Source organism: Hyperoodon ampullatus (assembly GCF_949752795.1).
Source record: "Hyperoodon ampullatus genome assembly, chromosome: 3".
In the NCBI taxonomy this organism is placed as follows: Eukaryota; Metazoa; Chordata; class Mammalia; order Artiodactyla; family Ziphiidae; genus Hyperoodon; species Hyperoodon ampullatus.
Genome location: NC_136916.1, coordinates 138643757 through 138670477, shown reverse-complemented (window position 1 = coordinate 138670477; position 26721 = coordinate 138643757). Strand labels below are relative to the sequence as shown.

General features: G+C 39.5%; 2 protein-coding genes across 3 annotated transcripts in view; one reads left to right on the top strand and one right to left on the bottom strand.

Moving 5' to 3' along the window:
* The window catches only part of RTN1 (reticulon 1), a gene marked incomplete at both ends in the record, with an annotated part of 234498 nt that overhangs the window by 21835 nt on the left and 185942 nt on the right, over positions 1-26721 (top strand). The gene's annotated exons all lie outside the window — the stretch shown is intronic.
* LOC307050840 (non-histone chromosomal protein HMG-17-like) lies at positions 23308-23571 on the bottom strand (the record flags this gene model as incomplete). The annotated part of the gene is made up of 1 exon (XM_079701078.1): positions 23308-23571. One exon carries the CDS (start codon positions 23569-23571, stop codon positions 23308-23310), a length of 264 nt encoding a protein of 87 aa, XP_079557204.1.

Here is a 26721-nt window from a genome sequence, read left to right as displayed (position 1 = left end):
GTAAATCAAAGCATCACATACTAGAAGGATTGCTCAGGATCCTCCATATCATAACAGAAACTGGTCAGGAGACAGATTGTGGCCCCGTGTAAGGAAATTTCCCCTTTACATTAGCTGAAACTTCCTTCCTCTTCCCCCAGGGTTTAAGTGGAAGAAATTGATTGCTCTAGTTGAAAAATCAAGAGTTCCTCCTACCCGCACTGCACCCTGTTACAATTTCTTTCCCATTCCACATTCACAACTTAACAACTTAAGAACAACTTAAACAGGGTTGTTCTTTCTCCAAAAACAAAGGTTTTGACCTCTACTTACTGCCAGTATTGTCTGACTGACATGGTGAGACAAGAAAGGATTGTATCAGCAACTCTGTATTCAGAAACCTGGGGATAACAACTCACTTGTGAATACCTGGTTCATTTTTCATGTTTGGAAACTTTATGTTCCCTGAAGTCTCACTATTATATTTCCACGGCCTAGAACAACGCTTGGCATATAAGAGTGTTCAAAACATGTATATTGAATGAAAGAATGATTGAATGAATGAATGGCTAGATTTCTTTGGTGAAGTCTTGGGGAGATTACAGGGAGACATCTAGAAGCAAAAAAGTCTAAGCCCTAAAATTTCCAGGTACTCCATTTAGTTCTTCCCTGTTCAGAAAGTATCATGTGCTTCTTCACTGAACCTTGCCTATTTTACTTTTGTAATTTTCCATTTTAAAACATGTTTTCCACATAATAATCACAAACTCTTCATTTTCTTCTCATATGAATAGAAAGACCACTACTACAGTCTCGTTTTTATTCCCTTTCCATCCCTGAAGTTGTGTTTATTAGATCTGGGTAATTGTGCCTGCGACAACACCCACAAGCTTTTCTTGTTCTTTTGCCCAGACAGGACTCACTCCTCCTTTGCTGCACCAGCCTGTATTCTTGCAGAGGCAGGGAGTAACGGTATCCCAGGAGGATGCTGAGATTCTCAAAGCAGCTTTTTTCATGGAGCAAATTAAGGACAAACACAAATCATTTTGGGATTTTGACCTAAATCTTAACCCATTTATTTTCTTAAAATAAATCTTTTTTCCTAGTGTCTTTAAAATGTTTGTAAAAAAAGCACTATTCTCTAATTGTTGCTTTCCAGATTGAAGACTTTGAGAATAAATGACAGTAGTGGCAAAACTCCAATGGCTATGTAATTTATAAACATTTTATGAAGTTTATCTGACCATTTATAGGACATAGATTCTACAAGTTTTGTATTTCTTCCGATGTCTTACTTTAGTGAAGTTGCGCTGGCTATGTAATTTATAAACATTTTATGAAGTTTACCATTTATAGGACATAGGTTCTACAAGCTTTGTATTTCTTCCGATGTCTTACTTTAGTGCAGTTGCACTGGCTATGTAATTTATAAACATTTTATGAAGTTTACCATTTATAGGACATAGGTTCTACAAGCTTTGTATTTCTTCCGATGTCTTACTTTAGTGCAGTTGCACTGGCTATGTAATTTATAAACATTTTATGAAGTTTATCTAACCATTTATAGGACATTGGTTCTACAAGTTTTGTATTTCTTCCGATGTCTTACTTTAGTGAAGTTGCACTCAAAATTTCCCTTCTCAAATCACGCATGCCTTCCTTTTTCAATTTGTTTTAACTTATCCTTCGAAGGGTGTGAAGTTATACTTTTTTAACAGATATTATTAACAGGTATTTAAGTTAGAATAGCAATAATAGCTGTAGTTTATGAAACATCATCCATGAGTCAGGCTGATTCTGTGATTTAACTTAATTATACAATTTAATCTTTCAAAAATACTGGATGTAATTTACATACAGAAAACTAAACAAATGTTATTTGTACAGTTTGGTATATACACATCCATGTAACCATCACCCAGATCAAGAAGGAATACTTCCATCATCCAGGAAGGCTCTTTCATGCCACTTCTCTCAGTCAATCCCCCATTCCCAGGGGCAACCATTATTCTGGCTTCTATCACCACAGAATAGATTTGCCTGTTTTTGAATATTTATGAAGGGAATAATTCAGTATGTGGCTTTTTTTGCTTAATAAGATGCTTTTGAGTTCATCCATGTTATTTTCTGTACGGAGAGTTATTTTATTGTATCACTGTGTAGTAGCCTACAATATGAATATATCACAATTTGTTCATTTGCTTGTTGATGGACTTTTGGGTTCTCCCCTTATTTTTTGGCTGTTAGGAATAAAACTGCTATGAATATTCTTGAAACATACCATTTTGTGGATCTGTGGAAACATTTCTCTTGAGTATGTACTTAGGAGTACTTCCTTCCAGGCATAGGGTAGGCCTATATGCCTATATTTACTTTTATTAGAAACTCCTAAACAGTTTTCCAAGGTAGTTGTATCATTTTGTACTCCTATTAGCAATATATGAGTTGTTCCACATCCTCACCAGCACTTGTTATTGTCAGATTCTTTAATTTCAGGCATTCTAGTGAATGTGTAGTGGAATCTCATTGTGGGTTTTTTTCCAGCTGAAATGTATCAAAATATAATTTACATATAATAAAATGCACTCACTTTAAGTGTATAGTTTGATGAGTATTAAAAAAAGTTTAAAACCGTGTGACCACCATCTCCTTCCGTTTTTAGGTATAAGTGGTCTGTGATTGCCATTTAGGTCAAGTTAATAAATAATCTGTTTCAGAAATAGAGTCACAGATGTGGAAAATAAACTTATGGTTACCAAGGTGGAAGGGGGGTGAGGGATGAATTGGGAGATTGGGATTGACACATACACACTACTGTATCTAAAATAGATAACTAATAAGGACCTACTGTATAGCACAGGGAACTCTACTCAATACTCTGTAATGACCTATATGGGAAAAGAATCTAAAATAGAGTGGATATATATGTATATGTATAACTGATTCACTTTGATGTACAGCAGAAACTAACACTGTAAATCAACTATGCTTCAATAAAAATTAATTGTAAAAAAAGAAAATGTAGTCAGAACAAGCAAAAAAATAAATAATGTGTTTCATATCATCTCTGTCAACTCCCTTTGATAACTGGAGATTCTGCAGATAACTAAGCCCTAATGCCTTAAGGTATTCATCATTTGGATTTAGAATGGTGCTGGTTATATACCATCTTTGGGAAAATTGAAAAAAATATATTGTCATTCAAACCATTTTTAAGTGCTTAAATTTCTTGCACAACTCTAGTTTATTAGAAACTCCTAAACAGGCTGTTCTATATCTTTATTGTTTTTTGTCTACTTATTTTAACCATTCCTGAAAGAGGGATATTAAAGTCTCCAATTATGATTGTAGATTTTTCTATTTATCCCTTCAGTTTTATCAGATTTTGCTTCATAGAACTGAAGCTCTGTTATTAGATGCATACACATATATGAATGTCATGTCTTTCTGATAAACTGACCCTTGCAGAATTATAGAACTATGCTGATACTCCTTACTTTGAAGCGTACCTCGTCTCCTTGTTTTCTTATGCTTATTGTTTGCATGTATATCTTTGCTGTTCAACTTTCAATCTATCTACATCTTTATAAAGCATGTGTCTTATATACAGCATACCATTGAATCTTACTGTTTTATCCAGTCTGACAATCTCTTATTTCTAACTGGAGTGTTTAGACACTTTTTACATATATATTATTATTGATAATGTTGGACTTAAATTTACCATATTTTTTGTTTGTTTTTTATTGGCCTCATCTGGTTTTTGTTCCTTTGTTATTTTGTTTCTGCCCTTTTTCAAGTTAATAAAAATTTTATTACTATCAATTTTATTTCTTCTATTGTCTTTTTTCCCACCAGAGGAGTTATATGACTTTTTAAAAAATTGTTTTATTGGGGTATAATTGATTTACAATGTTGTGTTAGTTTCAGGTGTACAGCAAAGTGAGTCTGTTATACAAATACATATGTCCACTCTTTTTGTAGATTCTTTTCCATATAGGCCATTACAGAATATTGAGTAGAGTTCCCTGTGCTGTACAGTAGGTCCTTATTAGTTATCTATTTTATATATGGTAGTGTGTATGTGTCAATCCCAATCTTCCAATTTATCCCTCCCCTCCCCTTACCCCCCAGTAACCATAAGTTTATTTTCTACTTCTGTAACTCTATTTTGTTTTGTAGATAAGTTCATTTGTAACCTTTTTTTGGATTGCACATATAAGCGGTGTCATATGATATTTGTCTTTCTCTGTCTGACCTATTTCACTGGGTATGAGAATCTCTAGTTCCATCCACGTTGCTGCAAATGACATTATTTTGTTCTTTTTTATGGCTGAGTAATTTTCCATTGTATATATGTACAATATCTTCTTCATCCATTCCTCTGTTGATGGACATTTAGATTGCTTCCATATCCTGGCTATTGTGAATAGTGCTGCAATGAACATTGAGGTGCATGTACCTTTTCCAATTATGGTTTTCTCCAGATATATGCCCAGGAGTGGGATTGCTGGATCATATGGTAGCTCTATTTTCAGTTTTTTAAGGAACCTCCATACTCTTTTCCATAGTGGCTGTACCAGTTTGCATTCCCACCAACAGTGTAAGAGTGTTCCCTTTTCTCTACACCCTCTTCAGCATTTATTGTTTGTAGATTTTTTGATGATGCCCATTCTGACTGGTGTGAGTTGATACCTCATTGTAGTTTTAATTTGCATTTCTCTAATAATTAGTGATGTTGAGCATCTTTTCATGTACTTGTTGGACATTTGTACATCTTTGGAGAAATGTCTATTTATGTTTTCTGCCCATTTTTTGATTGGGTTTTTTTTTTTTGATATTGAGCTGCGTGAGCTATTTGTATATTTTGGAGATTAATCCTTTGTCAGTTGCTTCGTTTGCAAATATTTTCTCCCATTCTCAGGGTTGTCTTTTTGTCTTGTTTATGGTTTCCTTTGCTGTGCAAAAGCGTTTAAATTTCATTAGGTCCCATTTGTTTATTTTTGTTTTTATTTCAAAACAAAAAGGGTGGGTCAAAAAGGATCTTGCTTTGGTTTATGTCAAAGAGTGTTCTTCCTATGTTTTCCTCTAAGAGGTTTATAGTGTCTAGCCTTACATTTAGGTCTCTAATCCATTTTGAGTTTATTTTTGTGTATGGTGTTAGGAAGTGTTCTAATTTCATTCTTTTACTTATAGCTGTCCAGTTTTCCCAGCATCACTTATTGAAGAGGCTGTCTTTACTCCATTGTATATTCTTACCTCCTTTATCAAAGATAAGGTGACCATATGTGCGTGGGTTTATCTCTGGGCTTTCTATCCTGTTCCATTGATCTATATTTCTGTTTTTATTCCAGTACCATACTTTTTTGATGACTGTAGCTTTGTAGTATAGTCTGAAGTGAAGGAGCCTGATTCCTCCAGCTCCATTTTTCTTTCTCAAGATTGCTTTGGCTATTCTTCTGTTGTCTTTTTAGCTATTGTTTTTAATGATATAGCTCATATCCTTAACTTATCAAACTCTACACAGAATTGAAATTTAGCATTTCAACCATTTAATCTTCTCATTTGCTCTATGAAGTATGTATTATTATCCAGACTTTTTTGATAGATGAGGAAACAAGCCCCCCAAAAGGGTAATTACTAACTTGCTTAAGGTCACATATGGGAAGAGGTGGATCAAAGACACCATCTAAAGAATGCTCAATATGGTACTTAAATGGCCTCAATGATAGTTCAGTGGATCTCTCCATATAGACATTGCTTGTGCAAATTATATTTATGATTGGCAAGACACAAATATTTGTGCTAAGGACTTAGTGAAGGTTCCATGTGGTTTATCATCAGATGCTTCTAATAAAAGAGGTTAGCATCTAGTGGCTGCAAGATTGGCTACTTACTCATTGAAAAAATTTTTTAATCATGAGGAAATATTAATTTTACCCTAGAGAACAAGTCCATGGAAGAGGACTTACAGAGGGAAAATGGTGAGTGTTTTGAAGGTTGGACATGAAGAATATTTCAGTTTTGGATGTATTATAAGAGTGAAAGACTGAAGTGATATAAATTTAACTGTACTAATATTACAAAAATTAATTGTACTAATATTTAATTATACAAATATTATCACATTTTTTCTTTTCTTTTTTCTTTTTTATTACTTTGTACCCTTTACTTTGAACCTCTCCCTATTTCCCATACCCCCTAACCCCTGGTAACCACCTTTCTACTTTTTTAGATTTAGAGTTTGACTTTTTTAGATTCTACATATAAGCAAGGTCATGCAGTATTTGTCTTTCTGTGTCTGGTTTATTTCACTTAACATAATGTTCCCTGAGTTCATTCATGTTGTCACAAATGGCAGGATTTCCTTCTTTTTTAAGGCTGAATGATATTCCATTGTATATATCTGCCACATTTTCTATATCCATTTATCTCAGAGGACCCTTAGGTTGTTTCCATATCTTGGCTGCTGTGAATAATGCTGCAGTGAACATGGGAGTGCAGATATTTCTTTGAGATAGTAATTTTATTTTCTTTGCATATGAACCTAGAAGTGGGATAGCTGGATCCAAGTATTATCACATTTAGCCCTTACAACTATACATGGTGCTTTTTGATCTTCAATTTGCAGATGAGGAAATTGAGGTACAGAGAGGATAAGGTATGCCCAAGATCACACAGCTGGAAAAAGATAGAGCTAGTTAGGCTGAGGAAGTCTGTGTTCTTAACCACTAAGTAAAATTAGGTGGAGAGGAGAGAATGGTTTTCAATTTACAGATCTTCTGGACTCTATTTTATGTAAGCCTCACAACAACTTTCTGAAGTCAATAAATGCAGTTATTATTTTAATGATGGGGAAGTGGAGACAGTGGTCAGGTGAGCTCAGCAGCATCCAAGATTGCTGTCAATAAAGGTCTGCCAAGTCCAAGTCTCCTCCCAGTGATGAGGATGGATCCATCCTGGAGTGGAGTAGAGTCAGAAGAAACAGAACCATATCAAATGAGATACAAAGCAGGCAGTGGGTTCCAAACGCTAAAATTGGAAGAGTTTGGAAATGATTCTGGATAACTACTATGAACAGTTTGAGAGGGTAAAAAAAAAAGATGGAAAGAAAGATTAAGTATAGAATACTAAGAATTCAGATAATTTTAGAACAGAGAGGACAGGTTAAGCTTACAAGACAGGAAAAAAAAACCTTTTTTTGTATGTTTAACACCAAAAACAGATTCTCAGTTATTCTTTGGATGAATGAGAATTCTACAGAGGAAATTCATTGCCTAAAATGAATTGTATGTGTTAGAGAGAAAACAAAGCTGAGTTTTCCCTATGAGTCAAACTGAATTTGTTGAATTTTTAGCCTTAATTTATGGAAAAAATTTCCAGTGTCAGAATTGGAATTAGTAAAGGTTGAGTCACTTTGGATATATTTCCACTGATTTTCTTATAAGTGTGTAGATTGATACTTTGCAAAACCATAATACATTTTGCTAATGGTCTGAACTTGTGCTTTTTTTAAGCCTGTAAGACCAAAGTAAAACATGTTTTAGAAGGTGCCAAAGGATAATAGCTAGTTAATCTCTGTTCCTTAGGAAAGTTGGATTTGGGTGGAGGGAGGAAGATTATCAACTCTATAGTTCTCTGGGTTGTTTGACAGGTTACAAAAAGTAAGCAGGCATTACTTTGAAAGAGCAATAATTATAGTAAGAATAAAAGGAAATCATAATGTATTTTATGAGCTGGAGCTAAAGAAAAACTAATGTGTGTCTTAAACATTCTTAGAGGAAGAATATGGTGCCTGTAATGAAAGTATTTTTGTAGTAATAGATACATAGAATGTTGATTTCTAGTGTAAAACTAGTTACAACTGCATATATTTGTTAGGAAAGTGAAAAAAAATGGTAGAAAGCAAAAAAACAAAAACAAAACCACCCCTGAATATTTATTCAAGTGAATTCCCTTGATCATCTAATTCTAATTGATTATTTTCAGTCTTTCTTTTTGATTCACAATGAGGAATTTCGATGAGAAATCTGGAAGATTTTTCCAGTAAAAAAAAAAAAGAGAGAGAGAGAGAGAGCGCTTCTTTTTTTTTTTTTTTTTTTTTTGCGGTACGCGGGCCCCTCACTGCTGTGGCCTCTCCCGTTGCAGAGCACAGGCTCCGGACACGCAGGCTCAGCGGCCATGGCTCACGGACCCAGCCGCTCCGCGGCATGTGGGATCTTCCCGGACCGGGGCACGAATCTGTGTCCCCTGCATCTCCAGGCGGACTCTCAACCACTGCGCCACCAGGGAAGCCCGAGAGCTTCTTTTTATTTTTGTTGGATGCTCTTTCCTTATTCAACTTTAGTAATATATACTACACTACAAAGTCGGTGGAAAGGGCTAAATAAACAAAACTAGACCATTGTAGAGGGAAATGGCAACATTTGAGACAAGCAGAGACAGATTAATAGAAGACTTTCTAGGTCAGAAGCACAGCTGTATTTCAGTGATCTCAAAATCCTCAATCATACATGTCTGTAATGGCCAAAATACTACATGTAGTTTTTTCTGTGTATGGATTCAGAATGGTTGTAAGAGTATCAGTTGTTTCCCGTTGTGATTACCTTGCTCACTGGGAGCTGCGGCTCACTGCCCTGCCCAACATCACGAGAGAGGATTGAACTGCACATCACTAGCCACAGGAAAAGATCAAAATTCAAAATTTGGTGTATGGTTTCTACTGAATGTGTATCGCTTTTGCATCATTGTAAAGTTGAAAAATCGTAAGTTGAACCGTCCTAAATCAGGGACCACCTATACAAAAAAAAGTCAGTGAAAATTTTTGATTGAAATGAGTATGTCTCTATTTATTCAAGTATTTCTTGTGGTTTTTCAGAAGAATTCGACAGCTTTCCTCCTTCTGTACATTCTGTACCTTTCTGTACTTCTTCACTCTTTGCTTCCCTCTTTCCCATTTAGCACCTTTTGGATTAATTTGCCTAAAGTTCTCCTATGATTGTGTCATCCCTTTCTTGTCTCTGTGGCCCACTTTTACCTAAGTCCAAATCCTGTCCCCTTCCAATCCTGCTTCCACCCCGCTTTCCAATTTTATCACTCCTTTTGCTCTGGATATCCTGGACTCCTTGCCTTTCCTCAATGAGGAATTTAACTTTCCTACTTCCACCCCTTTATTCATACAGTTTTCTCTGTCTGGGATGTCATTTCTTCTGTTTTCATCAGTTTTTCCTAATAGCAACAGATTGTAGCACATCCATAGATGAAAGAGAGTAAAACCTCTAGAAACCATCGTTTATGAAGAAGCGTTCTAAGAACTGACAAACTTAGGTGTGTTTCTTCCTGGGAAGTTTCTTAATGTCTCTAAGCCTCAGAGTCCTCATCTATACAATGGGGACAACAAGAGGACTCACCTTATAGGATTGTTGGCATGATTAAATGGGATGATGCATGTAAGGTACTTGGCAGCGTGCTTGGTGCATAGTGAATGCAGTGAATGCTAAAAAAAAATGTTAATTGATGTGGTAGGCAGAATAATTCCACCCATCTCCCAAAGATGTCCATGTCCTAATCCAAGCAAACTGTGAATGTTACCTTACATGGCAAAAGGGACTTGGCAGATGTGATTAATAAGGACTTTGAGAGGGGGAGATTATCCTGTATTATTCAGGTGGCCTAGTATAATCAAAAGGGTCTTTATAAGAGGTAGGTGGAAGAGTCGGAGGCCAAGAAGATGTGATTACAGAAGCATAGGTTAGAGTGATGGGATGAAGGAATGGAGGGGAGGAAATGATTCTCCCCTAGAGCCTCCAGAAGGAACACAACCCTGATGACATCTTGATTTTAGCCCAGTGAGACCCATGTCGTAATAAATTTGTATTGTTTTAAGCATGTGCTAATTTGTGACTGCATTAATAGGAAACTAATACAGTTCTATAATTAATTTTATCATCATCGTTATAACAATTATTAAGCCTGGAAGAAAGCATTAGGACATGATCCAGTCTTAACACAATTAAAGAATTTTCATATGGAAGAGTGATTCTAGGTGGTCCAGGGGGCAGAAGCAAGGTCAATGGTTGGAAGTTACAAGGACATTTTGAGCCAATTATAAAAAGAAAACTTCCTGAGATACAATAAAAGTAAATTACTGACATGTAGGAGTAGTTCAAGCAGCCACTGGAAGATATCTATTGTTTAGTTGTATATACATCCTGCAAAGGGTGGGGCTAAATTTCAGCCTTTGAACTTAGCTTTCATGCCTTCCCTTTCAGTGTGTTTTCCATTATCACGCTAGCAAAAGTAATCTCTCATGCACAGTCTATCTGCTTTATTCCCATTACTCTTGGCTGTCCCACTTCTATGATATTTGTCACATGTGACCTTATATCTTGCTTCCTGGACTCTTGAGGACCAGGGCAGTGTCTCGCACACTTAGTAACTCACACAGAGCTTGTTTATGGTTTCTTTTTTTTGTTTGTTTTTTTTGTTTGTTTGTTTGTTTTTGTTTTTTTTTTCCCCCCCGCCGGTACGCGGGCCTCTCACTGCTGTGGCCTCTCCCGTTGCGGAGCACAGTCTCCGGACACGCAGGCTCAGCGGCCATGGCTCACGGGCCTAACCGCGGAGCAGCATGTGGGATCTTCCCGGACCGGGGCACGAACTGGCGTCCCCTGCATCGGCAGGCAGACTCTCAACCACTGCACCACCAGGGAAGCCCTATGGTTTCTTGAACTCACCAAAAATATGTTGGAGGAAGGATTAAATTCATCACCGTTCAAGTGTAGAAAATATTCAAATTATCATTTGTCTTTCTTTGAGTTGGTTCATGGGATTAGAGACTATTTCTGCAATTATTTCAATGTTGATTCAGATTTTAATTTTGATGAAGTTATGAAATCCAGAATATGTGGGCAATACTTGTTTAAAGGAATGCCTATTTCTCTGCTTCAGCTTGTACTTAGAAACTGTATAATCATTTGTATTGTTTTAAAGCCCTGAGTTTTTGAGCTCCCTGTTACTGAATGCTTCCCATTTATCTTTTTTTTTTTTGCTGTATGTGGGCCTCTCACTGTTGTGGCCTCTCCTGTTGCGGAGCACAGGCTCCAGACGCGCAGGCTCAGCGGCCATGGCTCACGGGCCCAGCCGCTCCGCGGCATGTGGGATCTTCCCGGACCGGGGCACGAACCTGTGTCCCCTACATCGGCAGGCGGACTCTCAACCACTGCGCCACCAGGGAAACCCCCATTTATCTTTTATATGATTTGCATACAGGACTTTTGAAATCCATGTGGTCTTCTGGAAACCTGGATTCTATTTCTGATCACTGCCACCCTTAAACCCAGGCCAGAGGGAACCCTTATCTGGATCTTTCTCTTTAGAGGGCTCTGTGTATTACAAATACTGAGACACAAAGATTTAAAATCTTAAAACATTCTTTTTTCCATTTAATAAAATTTTTTTTCCAAGTTCAGAAACAACTGAGCAAATGAGATGACTGCTTGAGCCTTGTGCTCAGGCAAGGTTGCAGAGGTGAGAAAGCAGGAGTCCAAAAGGGGGAAGGAGAAAATTATAGCCTCTGTCCTGGACACCAGAAGGTGCCTAGGCCTGATCTCGGGGGGCCACAGTCTGCGGTGGCTGGAAGTAGGACCTGGGTCCTTCTTTGGAGAAAGAACTCAGCAAAGAGACAGTTTGTGAAGCAGTAAAGCATTTATTAGAAGCAAAGTACATGTGGAAGAACACACGGACAGACTCAGAGTGAGTTGTGCCCCAAAGGGGTGGCTTAAATCACTTATATGGGGGCAGTTTTCCGGGTTCCCTCTGGCCAGTCATCTTGCCTGTGCCCATATTTGGTCTGACTCAGGGCCCTTCCCGATATGGGCACACATCTTTTAGCCAAGATGGATTCCAGTGCGAGCATTTCTGGGAGGTTGGCAGGACATATTACAGGCTGGCATCCTCTCCCTTCTCTGACCCCTGAGGATCTTTTCTGTACGTGTGTGGTCTGGGAGGTCTCCTTGACCACAAGAATGAGAAAAATGTGGTTGTCTTATCTTTTGTTCAAGCAGAGCTCTGCTCCTGTCATTAACAGGAGACTGTCTCCTGCTGCTCAGCGTGGGGCCCAGCTATCTCCTGCCTCAGGCCCACCAGGTTTTCCAGGTAACTTCATTCCTGTGCTGTGCTTTGCTCAGACAGTTTAGCTTTGGGAGGCACCTGGAAATCCTGAGTCTGGAAAGTGAGGCCTCAGGGAGGAGCTTGATCCTGTGAGTCTGATCAGGTTGAGAGGGGCCTGCCTTCTACCTAGCTGCTGCATTTTCATGGCCTCCGTCAGGCTTGCCCGGGGCCCAGGAAGGGTAGCTCCTTAGCCTCTAGCTCTTGGGGCTGAGAGAGAATGTGGGCTAGAAGGAGCACAGCTTGATTTATTGTCTTTGTATGTTAAATCTGTACTGTGAGCCTCTCTTTGCACTCTTGTCCCAGGCTCTGCAAATATTAGGGGAGGACCTGCTCCTCACTCTACCAGTTTCTAAACTTTTTCCTGGCCTTAAACAAATCATTTTATTTATAAAAGCAGAGGTAATATTTTTAGAGGGGACCACAGAGGGGATTTTTGTCTACAGTTGACCACTGAACAACGTGGGGGGTTAGGGGAGCCAACCTTCTGGGCAGTTGAATAGCCATGTATAATTTATATGGGTTCCTCTGAATCCCAGATTACTCCATATCCATGGTTCCTTAGCAGTGGATTCAACCAATCTCGGATCCATGTAGTACTGTAGTATTTACTATTGAAAAAAATCCACCTAGAAGTAGACTCAGGCAGTTCAAACCTGTGTTGCTCAAGGGTCAACTGGGGTTTATTCACTGTTGTATCCTATACCTATAATGGTGCCTGGTACAGAGTAGATGCTCAATAAATGTTAAATAAAAGAATAACATTTTTTTTCTTTTTTAAAAAGTTTGGTTGAGGTATAGTTGAAATATAATAAACTCTACATATTTAAAGGTATAATGCGTTTGACATATGCATAAACCTGTGTAACCATCACCACAATCAAAGTAATGAACATTCCCACACCCAAAAAGTTTCCCGGGGCCCCTTTGTAATCTATCCCTTCCACTCCCACACCTGCTTTTTCTGTTACTATACTATTTTGTGTTTCCTAGAAGTTTATTTAAATGCAGTTTTACAGAATGTACTTTTTTTTGGTCTAGCTTCTTTCACTCGGGGGAATTATAAAATTCATCCATACTGTGTGTATAAATATTTCACTCCTTTCTATTGCTGAGTCCATGTGTGGATGCACAATTTGTTTGTCCATTTACTTTTTGATAGCCATTTGGATTGTTTCTAGTTTTTGGCTTCTACAAACAAAGCTGTTGTGAACATTATGAACAAGTCTTTGTATGGATGTAAGCTTTCATTTCTCTTGGGTAAATACCTGAGAGTAGACTGGCTGAATCATAAGGTAGGTACAGTTTTAAGTTTGTGATAAACTGACGAACTGTTTTTCCAATGTGACTGTACTATTTTGCATTCCCACCACCCATATACTAACAGGTATATAGTGGTATTTCATTGTGCTTTTAACTTGAATTTTCCAAATGACTCATGATGTTGAGCATCTTTTCTGTCCTGATTTGCCACCCTTACATCTTCTTTGGTGACATATTCAAATCTTTGCTCAAGTTATTATTAGATTTTTTCCTTATTATTGAGTTTTGAATGTACTTTGTATATTCTGCACACAGTTCCTGTATAAGATATGATTTGGTTCTCTCAGCTGTGGCTTTCTTTTCATTCTCTTAACAGTCTTTTTGAAGAGCAGAAATATTTTTTTTATCAACTCTATAAATTTGCTCTTTCATGGATTACTGTCTTTTATGGATTTTGAGGTTGTATCGAGAAATCTCTGCTAACCCAGGTGCCAAAGTTTTCTCGGAACTACGTTTTCTTCTGGAGTTTTATAATTTCAGGCTTGTGATCGATTTTGAGTTAGTTTTTATATATGGTGTAAAGTATGGATGGAAGTCCTCCCCCTTTTTTGCATGTGGATATCCAACTTTTCTGGCACCATTTGTTGAAAGACTCTCCTTTCTCCACTGAATTGCCTTTATTGAAAATAAGCTGTTCATATGTGTGTGGAATCTACTTCTGGACTCTCTTCTATTCCACTGATCTATCTGTCTATCTTTAAGCCAATACTACACTCTCTTGATTATTGTAGTTTTATAATGTCTTGAAATTCGGTGGAGTTTGTCCTCCAGTGTGGTTTCTCTTAATGAAATGATTTTTAAACCAAAGGAGAATTCTGAAGCATTGTTTAGAAGAATCTTGCAATGTTTCAGAGTTAGCATTTGCTTTGGGGATAAACATGTCTACGTGACCTTTCTTTTTGCCTGTGCTCTGAATAAATGGAAGTTACCATATTATTTACCACTATGCGTGTTCTCTAAAACTAATGTATAAATCATGTCATTAACCTTTTCACTATTATTTGATGCATTCCTATAAGTAAATTTTTTATATTACTAATTTGAATATATGTTAATCACCATGAGACAATCAATATTTATTATATTCTTTTTCATTCTTTCTGTCTCTCTTAGACTTACATCTCCCATATGAATCCATGTGGATATAAATGTCTCATTTTCAGATAAATCTCTGAGTTATGAGCCATTTCTCTAGGATTGTGGATTCTGCTACTTGGAAAATATTTGTTCAAGCTTCAGTTTGGCAGCTACCCAGATGCATCTTATCATTAATTCTTCTCCTGAGGCCCTTTGTCATATTCTCTTCCAGACATGCTCTGTGTACCTCAATTATAAAGACACTTCCTGGTGTGTAATCTTTTTAGAGTACAGTCCTTATTTGTTCTGCATAGTTCCTTTCTTGACTCCCTGTGCTCTAAGAGGAGTGAGCGGAAAAGTGAGGAAGTGGACTCAATGACCATTTATGGGCTCTCGGAATTCATGCATAAATAAGAAAAAGTAAGATATATAAATTGTGTATACTTTATTACAGATAATTATAAATAATTATCTATAAATTATTCATAAATCAAAGAGCTAATATATCTTTATAAAAGCTATCAATCCTTTTATCTTTATAAAAATATAATTTAATTATTTATATTTGTAGATAGATATAATGACCCTTTTCAGGTCCTTACAACCCTAATTTCAGATTATAATTTTCCCATCTCTGCTCTTCAGGTACTGTGACTCTCAGAAACCTGTGGTCTTGAGTCTAAGTCAGATTTACCAGGGTGTACAGAGATCATCAGTGGTAACACTGGGGAAATGTTGCCTCAAAAGGCCTCGACTTAGGGAGGCATCTTCTGTGCCCCAGGGGGTCAGGGGTGAATAAGGCAGAGTGTTGGTAGGTTGAGGTGGTGTGGCCCTTCTTTCAAGTGGAGGGGAAGAGAATTGGATTTTTTCTTGTGTCAAGAGGCTAGCAAAGTAATAATTTGACATTTTTTCTTTTGATTTAAAACCCATACCTTTAACTTTTATCTTTAAACTGAAATTCATTGGGAAATTGATCTGAAACGTACTTGTATCTTTTTTTGTGAATTGGTCCAGGACACAGAGCTGAGAGTTCTCAGGGTTGTTTCTGTGTCTTCCATTTTGATTAGTAATAGAAATAATAATAATAATAATAATAACAGATAGTAATTATTTAACCCTTACTACATTAGCAGGCCCTGTTCTAAGGGCCTTACATATGTTAATTCATTTATTCATTACAGCCATGCTGTGAGCTAGGTCCATTACTATCCTCATTTTACAGAAAATTGAGGCACAGAGAGGTTAAGCACTTGCTGAGGCTATACTGCTAGTTAGGGACAGAGCTACTGTTCAAACACAAGTGATCTGGTTCTGAATTAGGAAGGTGCTCGGAGATGATCTGGTGCAATCCTCTGATTTTAAAGGCAAAGAAAAGGAGAACTGGAAGAGGGTAAATGATTTGCTCAGAGGCACACGATCTCTAGGAGTCAGAGCTGAGGTTTGTCCTCAGGCACCTGTCACCCTGTCCTGGGTTCTTTCCCATGAAGCTGCCCTTGCTACCCTCTGTCACCCCACTACAGTCCCTGTCCCCTGGGCTTTACAGTCTTCACTCAGCAGTTTGCCTTATTGCTGCCTGGGCCAGAGAACTCCCTGAGTTCCCTTTACTTTATGAGCAGACTCCGTGGGTAAGGGAATTGGGTTGGTCTCGTTGCGGCTTGCTGTTTGATCCTTTGCTTACAGTGTGCGCCTGAAGAGTCGGCACACATCATCTTTAATGTTGGCACTGAAGATGTTGGACCACTTTAAAATTCAGACTCAGATCCGGTGTAGCCAGAATTGCTTTCCAGCCAGCATTACTCACATTGATCCAGATTCTCTCTTATGCCTTCAGGAAGGCATTGTAACAGTAGTGTGCTACTGGCAGGCACATGGCTGAAGCAGCAGAGAGGCCTCACACTTGCTCGTTCTGTGGCTGACCAGCTTGGGTGACTGTGTTCCAGTTAAATTCCTTTCAGAATTTACTCTGTTGTTATAAGAAAATCATATTTAAGACACATGCCCCAAATACCTGTGGTTATCTTACATAGAAAACTCCTCAGAAACCAATGCCTGATGACACAGTTTGTGTTCTTGGGGACCGTAGTCATTAGTGCTATTTGCCAGATAGTTTTGGTTTTCTTCTGGGAACATCCTTGTCCCCTGGAAGCTAGATATGGCTGTGTGATTTGCTTTGGCCAATGAAACAAAAGTACCATGTGCCTCTTCAGGGTGGAAGTTCTAAGAGCCAGGGTGTGTCTCACCACCTGTTATTTGTCCTCCTTTCTGGAGGCACAGAGGTAGAGCCTCCTTCAGCCTGATGGCGGGTGAGGACTGCAGAGCAAGCCAAGCTGCCTGAACAAGCAGCATATGAGCAAGACATGAAGTGATGTTGTGCACCCCCTCACCCACCTGTCCGTTTAGTTTCGTTCATATTGCAGTAGCTTTAGATTTCTAGGAAGTTACAAAAATAGTACCAAGGGGTTCCTTGTACCATTCACCCAGTTTTCCCCAATGGTTCTATCTTACATAACTATAAAGTGCTTCTTTAAGTCACTGAGATTTTCGGGTTACCTCAGCATTATCTAATCTCACTGATAGAGATTTTTCGTTTTTAAAAACAATGCATACCTTAATTGCAAAGACATAAAACTCTTCCAAACTCACATCACATTCTGATTGCCTCTGTTTTACCAAATGGAACGTTTTTCCTTGTATTATAGTCACTCATATATATTTTTATTCTCCTTCTGCCAGATCACAGGCTCCCTGAGAGAGCACATCTGATTTATCTTTGAATCCCTCCCAGACAGTTCTGTGTGTGTAGAAGGCACTCTAAAATGTTTATTAGTGAATGAATGATGGATTGCTGTGTAGTTGCTAGCCTCTTGAGTAGAAAGGATGGGAAATAAGAAGCTCATCTGGGGACCTAAAAAAGACCAAATATCCTAAAGTTCATCATTAACCAGCTGCTTCAGTATGGAGCTATGAGATCAAACAGAGAAATGGTGAAAGCCTGAGAGGCTGAAAAATATAATATTTGGGGACTTCCCTGGTGGCACAGTGGTTAAGAATCTGCCTGCCAATGCAAAGGACACGGGTTTGAGTCCTTGTCCAGGAAGATCCCACATGCTGCAGAGCAACTAAGCCTGTGCGCCACAGCTACTGAGCCTGTACTATACAGCCCGCGAGCTGCAACTACTGAGCCCGTGTGCTGCAACTACTGAAGCCTGCATGCCTAGAGCCTGTGCTCTGCAACAAGAGAAGCCACTGCAATGAGAAGCCCGCGCACCCCAACGAAGAGTAGCCCCCACTCGCCACAACTAGAGAAAGCCCACGCAACGAAGACCCAACGCAGCCAAAAATAAATAAAATAAAATAAATAAATTTAAAAAAGATATATATAATATTTGGCAGAAGTGGGGCAGGCAGAGATAAGGCATTTACTATCCAGCTTTACTTCATGAGGAATAAGATTCTGCCTTGTACCTTTTATAGGCCACCTTGCTTCCTTATTGCTTACAGATGTTCAATGCTTCAGAAAATTTATTTGTGACTATATGTCTCTTTAAAGCCAAGAATTTCATACTGAAATCATAATACTTCACCCTCCCTCACAATTAGATTTTCATAACTATCTACCTTTGGGCCATGGGGGTGAAAAATCACCTGTTGGTTGCAGTTGGCAGTGCATTTACCCCTGTGGTATAGCAGCAGGCAGCTGGCCAGGTGTTTTATGATGAGGAGCCTTCTGTAGCTGCATCTGTAGTAAGCCATTGCCTGAGACCAAAACTGGGAGATAATTAGACCACTGGCATCTGGTTTTAAGGCAGTTTGCAGTTACTCTGCTGCTGGTATATAAATGGATGTTCTGCGGCCTTCCCTCCAGGCCACGTAATACCTGCTCATCCTCGCCAATCTCTTCTTTCAGGCCTCTATCATCTTCCCTCTGTGCTCCTATCCAGTGACACAGTCCTCTTAAGGTGGGCTTTGTCCAGCGCAGAAATCAGCACAGCACTCCACGGAGAGTCAGACTAGTCAGAACACAGTCCTTGCCTCCTGTTTAGGTATTACAGCCAGGCTCTCTCTCTCTCTTCTAATGATATACTTAACCCAATACCTCAATATTGAGAGAATGATTAGATCTTCGGATAGACTTGATCATGTATGTTTAATTCTTTAGCTTTCCTTTTAGAATAAAAACCAAGGACAAATATTTGAAGATCTTCAGGAAGTGATGGCAAAGATGCACAGAAAGAATGTCTGTGTCAGGAGAAATGATTCTGAATTTTTGTTAAAGATGTTAAGATTGCATTTGCCAAGCTACATTCCAGTGCGAGGCGAACAAAAGTAAACAAGCTTCCCCTGAACTCATTTCCTGGGAGAGAAATAGCGTGGTAACTTATTTTGGTCCTGCATGGCTCATTAAACATGGAAGTATCCTGTTCATTTGCTTGTATGGGAGAACTTAAATACCACAGATGAGTGGAAATAAACTGTACATTCGCTGCAACTTCTGGGAGTATGCCATATTTGAAATCAAAGGACTTGTCTCAAATGCAAATATATGCAGAGGGAAAGTACAGGGAAGTTTGAGTACAGAGGGGTAGAGAAGAACATCATATGGCATCAGACAGGGCTATTCGGGGTCACTTGGGTTGGCTGACTGCAGCCTTTTGTTGAAAGCAAGGTAGAAACTGGTTTGAGAAGCCAGTGAAGGATAGGCAATGACTGAAGATTTCTCTTGGGACAAGGCTGCCTGATTTATTTTCAGTTACGGCTGAATAGTACTTGGAGCTGATGTAAAGAGTTATGGAGTCTATTGTTTTCTCAATATTGTTTCCATGACTAGTTGCTAGGATTGAGTGTGTGCTGAGTGTGGGCTGATGAGCGAATGGGTGGGCAAAATAAAATGGTCTGCCCAGGTTGCTATGGCAGCCAACAGGAGGGCAAGTCCAGTGAGAAAATGAACTCAAGTGAGGCAAAGAAGAAAAATGCAATAAGAGCCACATATGTGCATATCCTCATTGGCTGTAGACCCATTGAGTGCCCCCTAACCTTCACTTGGCTGGATGCTTCTTATCCACCAGGTACCAGCTGCAACACTACTTCCTCAGAGGGGCCCTCCCTGACCACCCACTCTAAATACCACACCCCACCTTCCATTAATCCCTATCAGTCAAATCTGTTTTATTTTCTTTTTTGCACTCATCACTAGCTGATTCTGTGTTTTTGCTTATTTGTTTATTGTCTTAGAATCTAATAACTGTGAAAGCAGGGGCCTTTCCTTCCTCCATGGTATCCTCAGAGCCTGACATAGACCCCAGCACAGAGTAGGAGCTCAATAAACATTTGCTACATGAAGAACTGTGTGCTGCTTGTGGGGGAACCTTATATTTTATTCGTCTTTGTATTTTGAATTTCTGGCTTAGAAACATTTATTGAGCAAGTGTGGGCCATGATAAAGCAGGGAGGTTATCCCTGTGACCTTTGTCTTCCTTGTCACTTGTTCCCAGGAGCCATTAGCCAATGCAAAGTCTGGAAGGAACTCAGGGGCTTCTAATGAGCAGCTCAGAATTATGGTTATGTGGCCAGACTGGGATTGGAAACATAGCAGACTGAATATGGAGGTGAAAAAGACACAGCTTGCTAGAAAACAGGACAAGAATTACTAACAGTTATGAAATGCTTACTATGTGCCAGGCACTGTGCTGAACATTTTATATACACTGTGTCTTTAATCCCACAACTATATAGAGAGGTAGGTTCTATTATTATACTCATTTTACAGGTGAGGAAGCTGAGGTACAGAGAGTTTAAGTAACTTACCAAAGATCACCTGATTGTTTAGTGGTGGAGCCAATATTCAAATGTACATCATAGGATCATGTTGAGAACCAACTGAGATAATTAGTTAAAAGTATTCAGTTTGTACTCATAAATGTGTGTTATCTCCTCACCTCTTCCCCTCTCTCCTCTCTTCTTGTTAGTACTTTTCTGATCTCCTGATATTGTATTTTAATGCTTTTTCATCAACTTCTCTTTTTTATCTGTCTGGTGGAGAAACGTAAGTATACTATGGTATGTTTAGTAGTGCAAAACATGCAGGTACAAATAGAAAAGCCAGTGCTAAGTAATGAAATGTATGAACTAGGACACTGGGGATGGGTACCACAAACTGTTGGGTGCTCAATTCCACCATGCCTGGAAAGAGTGGCATGTGATGATGTTATAGGCTTTTGGTCTGAATTCAGTTGCTAAATAGCTCTGTGACGTTGGGTTTGTCATTTAGCCTCTGCAGACCTGTTTTATCTTCTCTAGAACTGAGGGTAAGATGGGGCACTGAGGCAGGAAAACTCTAAAATTCTTTGTAACTCTAAGAGCACATGATAACTTTGTTCCATGGCCTTTTGTGCTTTGTGTGCTCTCATGGTTTGATGAATGCTGCCCGGCCTGGCCTGAGAGCAGTGGTGCTACTGGAGACCAGAAGGCCCAGATGTGACACATCTGTATTCTTCTCACACTGTGGGCTGTATAGGAGACAGCTCCCCCTCAGGCTGATAAAACTTTGAAAAATCAGAAAACACGTTTTAACTATTTTATTATTAGTTTATAGCAACTTTCTCTGAGTTAGAGCACCTTTCTGTATACTTCAGGCTTTTGATAGTAGGGAAAGCTAGGAGGAGAACAAGAACAGTGTTTGCCTAAAACGTATTAGGGCTGGCAAGCAAGGGTCATAAATCAGACAGCCAGAGGTCAAGTTTAAGGGGGTTAGCTAACATTCTCAGCAGGAGATGGAGGAGCAGTTTTCTCCCCAGGGAATATTTGGCAGTGTCTGGAGACTTTTTTTTTTTTTTTGCAATATGCAGGCCTCTCACCTTTGTGGCCTCTCCCGTTGCGGAGCACAGGCTCCGGACGCGCAGGCTCAGTGGCCATGGTTCACGGGCCCAGCTGCTCTGCGGCATGTGGGATCTTCCCGGACCGGGGCAGGAACCCGTGTCCCCTGCGTCGGCAGGCGGACTCTCAACCACTGCGCCACCAGGGAAGCCCATGGAGACATTTTTGATTGACATGACTCGGGGGAACTTTGGCATCTAGTGGGTAGAGACCAGGAATGTTGCTAAACATTCTATAATACACAGGATGGTCCTCCATAGCAGACAATTATCCAGCCCAGAATGTCAATAATGCTGAGATTAAGAAATCCTAAACTAAGACGGGAGAGCAGAAAAAGTGTCACATCTACAAAATCTGAGATTAGAGATCAGGAACCAGGCAGGCAAACTGAGCAACAGCAGGGCAGGCAGCCCAAGGTAGGAGGTTTGAGCTGCAGAGTTTTGGGAACCCAGCTAAGGATTAGGATTTAGGCCAGACATCTGGAAATAGGCACAGGTCACCAGCAGAATGAAACTTCGAATGTGCCATCGGCTTTCTGAAACAGAAGCCTCTTTTAATTTTTTTTAAGGGGCTTCCTGATTCTGGCTTGCTTGGGGTCAAATCTGGCATCAAGAAATAGGCATAATCCTAGCATGGTCTCCTTACTACAGCTATTTGAGATAGGCATGGTCAGTATTATTATTATTATCTCCATTTTACTGCTGGGCCCTCTGAAGCTGAGATGGGTTAAGTGATTGCCACATATTACCAGTAAGTAAGTGACAGAGTCTTCAGACTTCAAGTCTGGCACTTGTTTGACTGAGGAGAGTTGGGGCGCTGGGGGGGTCAAAGTGGAATCACGTGGCTGGAGCAGGGGAAGTGCACAGTTATCAAGCATAGAGTTAAGCTGTAGGTAGTTCTCCAGAGCCCTTCCCTATCAAAGCTGGAAGACGGGAAGAAAGTGCTCATGGAAAGATTGTGTGGTTTATGCTCAGATTTTAGCACATAGGAATTTGGGAGAATTTTGTTACCTTTTATTGAACAAGTCTCATTAATGAAATCAGGAATTTGATACATTATGACAATTTTTTTCCATGCCAAACTGTGCCCAGCTTTATTAAAGATACTTTTCATAAACAATCGTGGTATTTCAGGCAGGACATGGGCAGACAGTCATTAACAGTATACAACAACTTTCAAATGCCCTTTTCCAGTGGACAACCAACATCAAAAAGCCACTATAAAACCCAATGAAGTCTTCACGTGATGCTCTGAACAGCGAAAGTTTAGAGTGAGGGTTGACATTTAACATTTAGCATGTTGTTTAACAACTTTGCACAAGCTGACCCTGACTTTCAGGAAATGGAAATGAAAATGGCAGAAGTATCAATCTGAAGATCCACAATCTAAAAGAGGAACCGCTGCTCTTTTGAGGGATGCCATCTCAAAGGTGACACTGGAAAGTCCAGACTGCCTGACATACTGGTAAACCAATTTTTTGGGGTCAGTTTCCGACAGGTCTCAGGGTTTAAGGGAGTCAAGTCTATGCTTGAGGTAGAGAGGGAGAAGAGGACATAAAAACTAATTTTAGTTTTTCCACATCACAAGGTGTTTGTGCCACGGTGGCTAATGTGTGTCAACATCAAGGAATCCCTCCTTCCTGGGAACCAAGAGGAAGTCTCTCAGAACTTGATGGGAAAGGAGTGTTTTCCCCACATCAATCCAGTTTTGGAGACATCCTATTAGTGACATGTGACCTTCCCCCAGAAAACAACGAGGTGTTCTGTGTGCTAACAACATAGCTTAAAAAAAAAGTAAAACAAAATTCTGCATTTTTATAAAACTTGGTAAAAATAGTATTTCAAACTGTACGGTCACCAGAAGTACACAGTTATCAAAAATGCACACACTTCACTCGGCATCTCCAGCACCTTCAGCTTTCTGTGCCTGCTCTGTTTTGGCATCTGCATGTTCTGCAGGGTTATTCCCATCCTTGCCAGCATCAGCTTTCCTCTTTTTCCCTTTGGGCACCTTTTCTCCCTTCTTTGGAGGGGCCTTTTTAGGCTTGGGCTCTGGAGCAGGTTTAGCAGAGAACCTTGCAGATCTTCTCTGTGGTTTGTCCTTCATCTTGGCTTTATCTTCTTTAACATCCCCTTCAGCCTTTCTCTTGGGCATGGTGGTGACGGTGGCGGGATGTAGGCACTGGACACAGGGATGCAGTGACGCAGGCTTTTGTCGGTCCAGGGGTCACTCTCACCTCTTCTTCCATTTTGACAATTCTAATAATGACTTGAAGTTGGGGATCTAGACTTCTCAGTTGGTGAATAAAAAATTAAAAATTAAGATGCAGTACAGTGGTTTCTTCAGCTAGTTTCTTGCCAGAACTTTTTGTTGCTGTAGTTCCTAAAACTGTATTTTGAAAAAAAAAAAAAAAATCAGCTACCTCAGGTTAAAGGGAAGGACTTCAGCAAGGGAGCTGTCGCCACATCTTCCTTCAGGTGTTGTCTGGCCAATGCAAGCAAAGGGAGTGTTTCCCGAACAACAGATTTCAAGAGTCACCACAAGTACAAACATATGCATGGTAAATATTGATACTACACAACATCTTACTTTTCTCAAAATCACATTTTGGGCAGTTTTAGGAAATGCTTGTGAAGTAAGGGGTGAACTCTCCACCCCCTGTAAACTTAAATCATCAAAATAGGTGTCACAGAATCCAGAAAATAAAGCTGAAATGTCAGTAGAAGTCCATGGGCTCTCCTTCAAGATGTATTTATTTTACAAAGGTTTCTATACAAGAACAAGCAAAATTAAGATAATAAACAAAATGGTAGAATAGGAGAAAATATTTTCAATCATTTTGCCAGGTTTATGTTTATTACCTAAAAATACAAGTGCTTATAAATCTAAAAGAACTAAATTGATAATGAATAAATAGACACAATAGTTATCATCTGTTGAATGTTTGCTATATCCCAGATATTGGGTTTAGCATTTTTTTTTTTACTTTTAAAAAAAAATTAATTTATTTATTTTTAATTATTTTGGCTGTGTTGGGTCTTAGTTTCTGCGTGAGGGCTTTCTCTAGTTGTGGCAAAAGGGGGCGACTCTTCATCGCGGTGCGCGGGCCTCTCACTATCGCGGCCTCTCTTGTTGCGGAGCACAGGCTCCAGACGTGCAGGCTCAGTAGTTGTGGCTCACGGGCCTAGTTGCTCCGCGGCATGTGGGATCCTCCCAGACCAGGGCTCAAACCTGTGTCCCCTCCATTAGCAGGCAGATTCTCAACCACTGCGCCACCAGGGAAGCCTGAGTTTAGCATTTTAAGAACATTATTTAATTTGATTCTTAAGCAACACTGCAGAGATGAATATTGTTATTATGCCTGTTTGGCATATGAGGTACATTAAGCTTAGAGAAGGTAAATAATTGTTCAAAATGACCTAAAAGGAAAAAAAAAACCCAGTAAATCAGTTTTTGAAAACTGTTTAACATCATAGTAAAGAGAGGAGAATTAGGCACTGGTTTTTATCTATTCAACTAGCAAAATTAGAGAAGACATTGAAATGTGCTGCTGACAAAGTTGTGGGTAGTTAGGTACACACTCCAGCATCAGCATTGCAGGATCCCAGCCAGCTGGATTGTTCCAGGAGGTGTGGAAATGCTTATACTATTAAACCAGTACTCCCACTCTTCAGAAATTTCCTTATGGAAAAATCAAAGGAAGAATAAATGTGTAGATAGGTAGACAGATGTTTTAGTGTATTAACAATTGTCCATTAATAAGGAAGTGGTTAAGGGCGTCGTGGCATATTTATTAAGAGGGCAGCATGACTGTCTTTATACACAAGAAACATGAAGATCATCTTCTTCAGGACACCCCCTTTGTCAGGACTATGGAATGCATGGTTATTTATTTATTTTTTTTTTGCGGTACGCGGGCCTCTCACTGTTGCAGCCTCTCCCGTTGCAGAGCACAGGCTCCGGACGCGCAGGCTCAGCAGCCATGGCTCAGGGGCCCAGCCGCTCCGCGGCATGTGGGATCTTCCAGGACTGGGGCACGAACCCGTGTCCCCTGCATCAGCAGGCGGACTCTCAACCACTGCGCCACCAGGGAAGCCCTGCATGGTTATTTTGACAGACAGTTGGAGGAGAGTATAGAGCATCTTGATGATATTTTAAGAAACTGATCCAAGTACGTCTTCTTTCCTGCCTTAAAAAAAAAAAAAAATGGAACCTCTCCCCACCCTGAGGCATCATCTTGTTTCGGTCATCCTGCATATAGTCTCAGGGTATCTTTTATTTTTTCTTCATAGTTCTTATCACCATTTGTAATTACTTTTTCATTTTCCTTGCTACTAGTTTGTTAATGTCTGTTTAACTAGACATTAGCTAGAGGTCCCGTGAGGACACGGTCTATCACTCTTGTAACCCCCAATCTTGGTTGAGTGCTTGTCACACTCAGGCACTTAGTAACAATTTCCTGAATAAGTGGGTGCATATATATTAGGACTTGAACTCTGTGTTTGACTATTGCCTTCAAAGCAGAAATATTTCTTATGATGCCCCCTCCTGTTTTCTAGTAAGTTCACCACATACTGTTCATCATGCTGAGATCTGCTTTTAAAACATACACAAAATAAGCCTTACTAGTACTGAGTATTTTATAATTTAATCCTTCACAGTATTATTATTGTACCACTTCCCTTCCCCCTCCTCCAGATCTTCTGGATATTGGTCACAACTTGGTTTGAGTATTCCATCTCAAAACTCATTTCTATGTGCAACAAATATTTATTAAGCCCCTACTTTGTCTCAGGCGCTATGTGAGATGCTGGAGATACAGAGCTAAATCTGATTTCATTCTGATTTCTTAGATGTACCTCAGGGATTGGAGAAGGCAGACAATGAGCTACGTTACCATGTGGTCAGCTCTGTAGCAGTAGAGAAGTGGACAGGATGCTATTGGAGATGCGTGAGGATAGACAGCAGCTTCCCGGGGAATGGCTATTTTGTTCTTTACAAAAAGTCTGAATCAGCATTAATTAATCATTTGAGTACCTATTGTATTCGCATGCGTGTTTATGTGTGTGTATTTGCACCCCCCTTAGTCTCTAAGATTATACATGTAGCATTAAAGATAATCATAAAAGAAATTGGAAACAAGGATCCTACATCAAGCATCAGGGAGAAATTGTGCTTCTGTGTATTAGCGGAGGTTGGGTAAAATAAGTGAGGTGGGGATTAATCAGGGAAGTACATGGAGGTACTTCATATTTCTGTCTAAGGAAGGACAGGTGGCACAAGTGACTGCACAGTGGCAGGGAC